General features: G+C 33.6%; 1 protein-coding gene and 1 pseudogene across 1 annotated transcript in view; both read right to left on the reverse strand.

Annotated features, from left to right (window-relative positions):
* Positions 1-10,384, reverse strand: part of LOC131840669 (transferrin-like) — a 34,486-nt gene extending 24,102 nt beyond the window's left edge. The window contains exon 1 of the mRNA XM_059188848.1: positions 10,239-10,384. Coding sequence (XP_059044831.1) covers positions 10,239-10,296 — 58 coding nt within the window. The 5' untranslated portion in view covers positions 10,297-10,384. The remainder of the gene's footprint in view (positions 1-10,238) is intronic.
* Positions 2,332-4,508, reverse strand: LOC131840668 (uncharacterized; annotated as a pseudogene).
* Positions 10,385-10,770: the final 386 nt, after the last annotated feature.

Genomic DNA, 10,770 nt, shown 5'->3' on the forward strand with positions numbered 1-10,770 from the left:
AATTAAGAATCAGGAGTACATCAATTACTCAGTATGTCTGCAGAAGAAGCCATTTTGTTTTAGTTTTCCCGCGCAAACGTATTGCGCCACAGATGTAGAATATTGCACGCCGCACAGCCGCAGTGGGACGACAAACGCGTCATAGCTGTATGCGCGTATATGTTAGTACTAAGAGCACAGATAGCATAATGCTATGAGTATTAAGAGATACCATCATAAAAACCACTCAGTCAAGAACGACTGAAGAAGAAGAACATAGAGATACATATAGACAGATCTATTTAATTATTTAAAGGCAAATCGCGTCCCTAATAGCATTTAAGGTTTGAAAAAATTAATAAATTAAATTAATAATCTGGTTGCTTGCGAACGTCAAGATTTTTGTATTAATATTTTTTTCAAACCGTCCAGTTCAGTATAAAGATTAAATTATAATATATAAATTTTAATAAAAAATATAGCCTATATGTGATTCGGATGTATAAGCTATATTAGCGTAAAGTTTCATCAAAATCCGTTCAGTAATTTTTGCGTTAAATTTAACATGTGAAGTGGATGTTTATCCATACTCAGAAACTTTCGATTTTCAGAAATATTATTAAGATATGCATATCAAAAGATTACTAACAAAATCATATCTAATTAATATTTACGTAATATCCTATTCCAGCGGAAATGAGTCATTTTTTATAGTCTGACTTCTTTCCTTATCTATCCCGAGGAGATAAAAACCATCGCTCCTAAGAATATCCTTCAATTCTTTTCCCTAACGGTTCTAGGTAGCGAACTCTGAAAAAGGCCGAGCACTATACATAGATCTATGCAGGTCACAGTGCTACAGGTCATAGCATCTGACAATAGCCCAAAACCCCCAATAAAAAAAAATCTGATCCATTTCGGAATATATACTAGGTGTTACACCGCGACTTTATCTGTTAAATGGAGACAATATATAGTCTATTCGCCATGTACCAACATTAAAAGTAAATACATCTTTATAATTTCATTACATAGTATAAAACAAAGTCGCTGTCGCTGTCTGTCCGTCCCTATGTATGCTTAAATCTTTAAAACTACGCGACGGATTTTTAAGCGGTATGTTTTAGTATATAGAGGGATTTAAGAGGAAGGTTTATATGTATAATACATGTACACCCGGGCGAAGCTGGGGCGAGTAGCTAGTATCGTATAAAACAAAGTCACCGCCGCGGTCTGTTCACTTATATCTTTTAAATAACGCAACAGATTTTAATGCAGTTTTCAGTAATAGATAGAGTGATTCAAGAGGAAGGTATATATGTAATTATATATAATACATTTGTGTTATTGTATAGAACTATAGAGCAATCCAAGAAATTTTATAAGAGATTTGTAATGAACCGTGAGAAGCCCGGAGGATTCGCTAGTTGAAAATAAAACAAAAGATTGAAGAAAGAATCAGACACAAAAGGCGGTATTATCGTTAATGCAATAAAAATTACGACAGCATGAGACGAGGTTCGAACCCCTAGCGGTGCCCTCAGACTAAAGGCAGGAGTTGGCCTTCAGCCGCTCCATAAGTCCTTCCTTTGGTTTGGAGTGCTATCTGCACTCGCCCCCTATGATCCGGTGAAGCTGTAAAGGCCAGCTGCGGCCGACAATAGAATGCGTGATAGACAGACAGCCTCGGTGGTCTAGTGATTTAACACACCGCTTTATTTATTTATTTATTTATTCTTTTGCACACAAAAATGTATACATGGCGGACTTAACGCCTGATGGCATTCTCTACCAGTCAACAGTCGCGTTGATCAGAGATAATCATAAGGCGGTGAAATTTAACAATTAATTGACGCTTTACTATCCGATGGTCGCGGGTTCGATTCATCGCACTGTACAAACATTTGTATATGATTGTTTGTATCGGTCTGGGTATTTTCTATGTATAATAAGTATTTATTTACACAAAAAAGTACATCCATGTTATTATATTAGTTGTTTAGTACCCAAAACACAAGCTCTGCTTAGCTTGGGACTAGATGGCGTTGTTTGAATTGTCCTGAGATATTATTATTGTTATTAGTTTAAAAAAAAGTCAAATAGCAAACACAGTCTAGCAATAATATCTATAGTCTAGCACTATATATGAACAGTACTATGTATATATGTATGTATTAGGGTGTCCCTTATATGGGTGAAAAAAATTTTTTTTCAGATATCGAAATGCATACCCCTTAATTCTTTTTAAATTACCTAAACTTAATCAAATACAAAATTTTATCTTTATATGTCAACATTAACCCGTGCCGACAGAGCCTTGAATATATAAAAAATCGTTGTCTTTAACGCTTATCGTTGTGTATGTGTAATAAAATGAAATAAAATGTTTAATAATAATAATCGAAGAGAAAGTTAGAATATAGTATTTATTAATCAAATGAACATCACAAATATTTTCTTTTAAGGGTCTCTTTTTTACAGTCTGGATACAGATTTCTATGCTCTTGTACACAAAAAACTCTTGTAGGTACGCAGCAAAAACTGTTTTTGATATTCTTTTGCAGTGACTAAGCCATTGAAATCTTGCATAAGTTTTACAGCTCTTTCAGCTGTATCATTCACGGCCCTCAAAGAAAGAACTCTTGTTTTAGCCTGCAAATAGGTTACATCTTCGTCCCATGCAGAAACGGTTTTCTTTAAGAAGTCTGTATCCATATTTAAACGAGCAAATAAATTTGTGCTCTTAACAGACACAAAATCATTTAATGATTTTCCTGCAACAAAATACAAGATATATTATTATCAGTTTATTAAGATGGATATAAGATATAAAACTATTAAATTTTTAAATTAAATAACTTAATACGGTTTAATTATTATATTTATCAGTCAGGTCAGGTCTAGACCAACCAAATATAAAAATATGATAAACGCGATAAAACCGAATTAAATTAAAATGTGTAACATTAAAAAAAACTATACTAAAATAAATGTTATGTATTTCTACTTACCATACAAATAATCAGACATATCTTCTTTCGATGGACTGTATCTTTTTACAGAATCATATAAACTATCTCTTTGTAAGTTCGCTACAATATTCGTCTTAGTTTGTTCATCTACTTCATCATCAAAGAGTGACAAAACAGCTATTTCTTCTTACAAGTACCAAAAATGTTGACTAAACTTGCACAGGGCAGCTTTGGAGATCTCTTTATTAATAGTTTCATATTCCTTAAGACTTTTTAAAAATCCCAAAGCTTGATTTGGGGCCGTGACTGCCAGACTACATCCAAGCCGTGGTTTTACATATATAACTGCAATGAATAAACAAATATCTTGAAGGGCTCTTTTATCCTTAGCGCTAATTTTGAATTGAGTTTGCAACAAACATATTTTCAAAGAGTAAATGGCTCTAGCCATCCACCTAGCTTGATGCAGAAGGTCATATTTTAATATTTTTCTTTGACGATTTATTTATCGGGAACTCATCACAGCTGAGATCTAGGGCTTCTACTACAGCCTGAAGTATATAGACAGAGTCCCTTATGCTTAATTGACATCTATCTAAAGTGGCAACTAACTTAGGAGTGATGAAATCTTTCCTTCCTCTTTTTGAAGTAGTTACAGAACTTACCATTTGAGATGTTGATGGCAAGGGTTCCTTAAGGCTTTCGTCAGAGCTGGTATTGGGATTGGGATTTTCTTGCGTTTCGATAAAATCATGTGTAGTTAAAGATGACGATAAACTTTTGGAACATCTTGTCTTTTTTTCTCTTCTTTTAATTTTCTCTATCTTGTTCTTTTTTCTTTCTCGGCTAACTTTTTATCTACTCCCGCTAAACATCCTAGACGCCCTGGTTCTCTTTGTTTTTGTAAAAATAAAATATTTTTACAAAAACAAAGAGAACATCTTCTTCTATTTTTATTCAGTCAGTCATTTGCGTGTGCTATATCGAATAAATTATCTAAATTATTTTGAAAGTCCTCCTCACGGCGCTTGTAAACAGCTGGCGTTTTTTTTTTTAATTTTTTTGTAACTCTCTCCAAGCACGGTGAAGATCCTCAAGTTTTTTTACACAGTTAGGCACAGGTCTGGTAGGGATTCTAGCTTTTTCCCAGAATATAATACACTCTCGAACGGCAAGATTTGCGCTTCCATTAACAGTAAATTTAACTTCGCGAATGTTAAAAAAGAGGACTTCAAGAACTTGACGATTAGACGGTAACTTTGCTACAGTTATTTGATGGTTCACGTCACCAACTAAGAAAATACTTTTTTTATTGCTTCTTAATTCCACTGCCATTTTTTTTAAACATAAAAACAATATGTTAATCACAAGACTTACTGTGAACAAATGGCAAATACGACGGGTGCGCGCCACTAGTTCGGCGTTATTTTATGAACATGTTTCGACGCAAGTCGGCACGGGTTATCGTTCTCCAAATTATATAAAAATGTATTTTCGAGTGTTTTAGGAACATATGAACAAAACTAAGACCTATGCATTAAAAAATAAAAACATTGAAAAATAAGGGACACCCTAGTATGTATACTGTAAATATTTTTCGTTTTTACTTTTATCTTCAGCAAACAATGACTTTATTTTCAGTTATATTGTATCACTACTAGATTTCAGTAGATAAGTTACATGCTATTTTGAAGCATAAACGGTATTTTCGTTATTATTTACGAAAATTAAAACTATGTTTATGGATTTATGGTCTTTCTTGGTCAACTTCTTGCGTATCATTTACTTGACATGATCCAGTGGCGTTACAAGAAAATCTCGATAGAACAGAACTTTTCAAAATTTCTCCCATTTTCAAAGTAAATATGATAGGTTGCAATCCAACTTTAATCATGGCAACTCAGTTGAAAGAAAATCGAAAGTTTTTGAAAGTACCTTCGGAATTTTTTCAGTGTGTTGGCAGTGTTGTCAACTTGACGGATAGCGATATGTGCGTTTTAATAAAACTATAATGTAGGCCCGTAATGTAAACTGTGAAATGGGGCCCCACTGCTCAGCAGTAGGGCCCCAGGGCCCTTGGTAACCTAACTACGCCACTGCATGTATCATTGTATTTTGTCGAATTTACATAATATATTTTTAAATTACAGCCTATGTATTCTGATGTACAAGATACGTTACTATTAATTTTCAACAAAATTCGTTTAGTAGTTTTTGCGTGAAAGAGTAATAAACATCCATCCATCCATACTCACAAACTTTCACGTTTATAATATAAATATGCTTTTGCTTTCTAATCCTAAGATTAGTCACCCGCTATCCTCATCTGGTGCCTAATAACCCTATTGCTAGCAATGTACCATGTCAGGTTGACCTAAGCGTGGTCCTAGTCATAAATTCATGGTGAATTTACCGCGATGAGCTAACTAGCCTGACCTCATGCTCATCTTATCATCTTCCACTGGTGCCCTGCCAGCGTAAACTGTTAGCACAGGTACCATTACATTATTATAGCTTAATTAACAACAACAGCCCAAACCACTGGACGGATCGGGCTGAAATTTGGCAAGCAGGTAGATGTTATGACTAAGAGCTAAGCTAAGAAAGGATCTTGATTATTCTACCCCCAAGGGGATAAAATAGGGAATGAAAGTTTGTATGAAACTTTGTCAATTTTAAACCAATCGGGCTGAGACTTTGCATGCATAAATCTACTATGACGTAATCATCCCCTAAGAAAGGATTTTGATAAATTCCACCCCTAAGGGGATAAATTAACGCGAGCGAAGCCGCGGGCAAAAGCTAGTTCTAGTAAAAAACCATTGTGGGCCTCGGTAGTGTAGCAGTTTAACCCACCGCACAGTGGGAACTTTGACTCATTTTCATCTCATAAATCTATAACTTCTGTATTAACAAAGATATGTACATGATTTTTTTTCCTGATAATCTTAAATATATATACTTTTAAATAATGTATGCTTTGTGAGTAAAAAAATATTTCTAATAGTTATAAATAATTTAGGAATACAAGAAATATAGAATTTGTAGACTTGTAGACAAGTCACTCAAGAGCTCCTTTGCTTCATCAAAAAGTACTAAATATTTTTAATTGGAAGGTTTTCTTAAACTTGTTATGTATGGGTCAGAGGTGTATAAAAATGCGTATAGAACATCTTTGTTAGAGGCTACCCTCGAACATTGTCTTGCATGATGAAGCCTGAACTCTTTATAGTCTTTTTTCCGTGACTCTTGAGCATCTTCTGAAAGTTGCCCAAAAGGCAAGACAGAAAAATAACGTATCACTCGTTCACATTTCATTTCATAACATAAAACATTTTTATTAATTCCTCATATATACTAGTAATTTCTGATGTGCAATGATAATTTTGGAAAAATCTTGTGGCTGTATTGCCGTCTTTAGTGTTGCCACTAACTTGCTTCGGTTTATCTATATTTAATCCAAGTTCTTCTCTGAACCTTCTTGGTACATAAGCCTTCTTTTGCTTTTTTAAATTTTTATTTTCTGTTGTTGTGGCAGGCCATTTTTATTGATTTGTATTTTGATTGTAAGATAAATGTAAAATAAGTTCCACGAATGCAAAGTTGAAAGCCCATATTGATAGGAAGTTTCATCGACAGGTTTATTTTGTACTTTTTCTAAATTGTTCATCTCTGTGGGTTTTGCACTGCAAATGGTACATACATTTGATTTCTGCTTTAACATTAGTAATTTGTATACATAATTTTGGCGGATAGCACGATTCTTTAGCTTCACGAATCAATCTGTATGATGGAAACAATAAGTAATTCTTTGCTATCAAACAACTCCTCATATTTTCGTACTGTGCCTTGTTCAGATCCAATTTTATGAAAATGCTAAGAGCTTAATGTTTTGAATATGCTGTTATATGTGCCGGTTCATTAATAAGATAGTAATCTTATTTATTTAATGAGTACATTAAGATTGCTCATTTTTGTAATAAATGAAACACGTCCGTAACCAGTGATATCTTATTTTAATGAGAGCGTCACACCAATATCTATCTACATACATATTTAGTTACAAAAAGGAATCACAATTACCTACATTACAATTTTATTCTAGATTTCTGCCGGCAATGCTCGTAAAATATCAACGATGAAACCCTTAAACCCTGTACATATGAGTTCAGTATGAATTCCACAGGTATCAAGCAAGCCTTGTTTTTTCGTTTCTTTGTCCGAACTGTCTTCGTACGTTTTCTCCTACTTCGACAGAGAAAGAAGGTCTTCCTCTTTTCTCTGTCGAAGTAGGAGGTTCAGGTAGGCATGTAGTTTTTTCTAGATTTACAGTGAAAATACCATCATAGGATGGTATTTTCACTGTAAATCTAGAACAGTTTTTAAATAAAATAGCAATTGATAGCAATTGCTATTTTATTTAAAAACTGTTCTTTCTTTCGACCACATTTCGTATAGCGTTGACGAAACTGAGTTATGAAGGACTTCTGAATACTTGCGATAATTTTTGCTATATTCGCATCTGAAGATTCGGTAAAATTATTTCGTAGTTTGAGATAGAATCAACATAATTTGTATCACTTTAAATCAATAAGACACTTAAGTCGCGTCTGGTACACGAGAATTCACTCATTGGGGCGAGATGAGTAATTAACAATTGTTTAGTAATAACAAATGCTTATGAAGAACTGTAATATTTCATATGCAAATACATACACTATTTTATACTTAATAATGATCATATACGTGTGCAAAATTACTTGATAAAAAATATTTATCATTATGCGGTATAGAATAGGTCTGTATGGGAATGGGAACTATATACTGTGTGAAATAGTTGATAAAAGTAAGGCAAAAGATAAAATATATAGTAATAATTGAGCAAAAAGTATTTTTTTTAATATGCAGACAGAGAATCCCAAATAAAGAAGAAAATTTTAATATACGTATTTAGAAAATACAAATCTCACCATGATATTATACTCGATATAAATATTTTACGCAGTGAAACTGCAATAAAAATTATGCCATCAAATTACATTACATTTCCTAATAAATAAAAACAAATTTAGAACTTCGGCAACTGTCAAATCTCCAAGTGAAAGTCTGAGAAAAGAAAATAGTACATATAACGATATATGGATTTTTAGTTAAATAATATTCGACTAAACTAAATATATTTTTATTTTATAGTAAAGTACACATTCTAAGCATTCTAAAATGGTATCACACTATATGACTTGATATTGTTTTGATACTATAAACTTATACCAAACAAATTTAAGTTTCAAAATTATTTTTGTATTTTTTTCATTCCTTGACTTTAGAGGCTCTATTCTATGAAGTGTGAATAGTCAGAGATTTGAATCATATTTATAATGATAGAGTAACTCTTTGGCTACAATTTGAGGTATTATACAAGCATATCCACGGAGTTTTAGAAAAAGTATTTATGAGATGGCTTTCTTAGGCGAGTTCCCACTGTGCACCGATTCAATTTCGATAGTCGAGTTCGATTCTCACACGGCACAAACATGAATACTCATGAATACAATAGTTTGTATCGGTCCGGGTGTTTTATATGTATATTTACAAGAGTATTAGGTAATTTTATCAGTTATACAAGCTCTGCTTAGTACGGGATTAGAGTGCGCTGTGTGACTTATTACTAGGCTTCAACGTTTTTTTTTCGGACAACTCTAATGCTGTTGGCCGCAGTTAGCCTTTACAACTTCATCGGGCGTGTTCAGATGACACTCCAAACTAAAGGAAGGACTTACAGAGCGGCTGAAGGCCAACTCCCGCCAAACAGATACGAGTTTCAACGCTGCGTTTAAGTGGGAATTTGTTTTATCAATTTAGGACTTACGGAGCAGATGAAGGACCCGCCTGAGGATACGAGTTTCAACGCCGAGTTTGTTTTTACCAATTAATCATTATTATCAACTAAATTACTATCTCAAAGTTAGATACGCCCATTACTACGAAATATAATCAATATTTCAATTAAATTGTACCATTTTATTAGAGGGTTAAAAACATATCTCATTGGTTTGACATCGGTGCGTGGTGATTTTAAATAAGGCGGAACTTAACCATAAAGTAATTGCGCAACATAGTATATATAAAACACAGTCGCAGTCGCTCTCTGTTCGCTGATATCTTTTAAATTACGCAATCAATTTTGTTACACATTTCAATAATAGATAGTGTGATTCAAGAGGAAGGTTTATATCAGACATGTCTAAGTTACGCCCGCAATAACAACAGTACCTATACTGGTTATATATTGTACTAGCTGTTCTTCGTCCGCGTGGAATTTAACTTTATTTTTCTAAAATAAAAGTAGCCTAAGTTACTCCTTATTACATTAGCTACCTACCAAAAAAAGTCCCGACAAAATCGGTCCAGCCATTTCAGAGATTAGCCGCAACAAATAGACCGACAGACAGGCAGACAAAAATTGTAATAAATGTTATTTTGGTGTATGTACCGTATTTATACTCATATGCATGTAGTAAAAGACGGTTATTTCAATATTACAAACAGACACTCCAATTTTATTTATATGTATAGATAATTAAATAAATAAAATAGTTAACTTTAATTATAATAAATCAATACATTTTTTAATGTATAACCCACCCCGGCTTCGCACGGATGTACATTTATTACATATATAAACCTTCCTCATGAATCAGTGTATCTATTAAAAAAACCGCTTCAAAATCCGTTGCGTAGTTTTAAAGATTTAAGCATACATAGGGACGGACAGACAGCGACAGCGACTTTGTTTTATACTCTGTAGTGACATGCGTGTTATAATATAGAACAAGCCGAGAAATACAAAGATTTTAATGCATCCTTGTAAAGCCAGGACGTAAATCTATATATATATATATATATATATATATATATATATATATATATATATAACTCAAAGGTGACTGACATAGAGATCTATCAACGCACAGCCCAAACCACTGGACGGATCGGGCTGAAATTTGGCATGCAGATAGATGTTACGACGTAGACATCCGCTAAGAAAGGATTTTGATTAATTCTACCCCCAAGGGGATAAAATAGGGGATGAAACTTTGTCAATTTTAAACCGATCGGGCTGAGACTTTGCACGTATAAAGATACTATGACGTAGCCATCCCCTGAGAAAGGATTTTGATAAATTCCACCTCTAAGGGGATAAATTAACGCGAGTGAAGCCGCGGGCAAAAGCTAGTTAATTATATAATAATTGTATATGCATATAAATGATTATTTTGTACTTACATTGAGCACTTGCGTATGTGGCCACAAGCAAACATAAAAACAAACTTCTGAACGCCATTTTTCACAAAGAAAACACCATACAAGTTTTATAATATCCGAATGCAAATTTACAATTACGATCGAAGTTAATAGACGCTAGTGTTCAATAATAGGTGTAAATTCAGACTATACTTTATGTAGTCCACGATACCAGTTACCAGATATTGTATCTTATCACTCTACGTATAGGTAAAAGATAACCCGATAAAAGATAATATTTACCGCGTTCTAACATATAAATACCAATTTTAGTGCCAACATTTTATGATTGAACATATTTCCAGAAATTATGAATCAATTCGCCATTTCCTATTAATGATGTATCGTTATTTATAAACGTAATGAATAAACAATGAAACATTACGGTCGGTGGTCTATGGATTGAGCATACCGGTGTAGTTCTGACGGTCGCGGGTTCGATGCCTCACACGGTGCAAACATTTGTACACATGAGTTTGACTGACTGTTTGTAACGGTCTGGGTGTATTCTATG

The sequence above is a fragment of the Achroia grisella genome, unplaced genomic scaffold (genome assembly GCF_030625045.1).
Source record: "Achroia grisella isolate CSIRO2021 unplaced genomic scaffold, CSIRO_AGI_Agris_v1 utg149, whole genome shotgun sequence".
NCBI lineage: Eukaryota > Metazoa > Arthropoda > Insecta > Lepidoptera > Pyralidae > Achroia > Achroia grisella.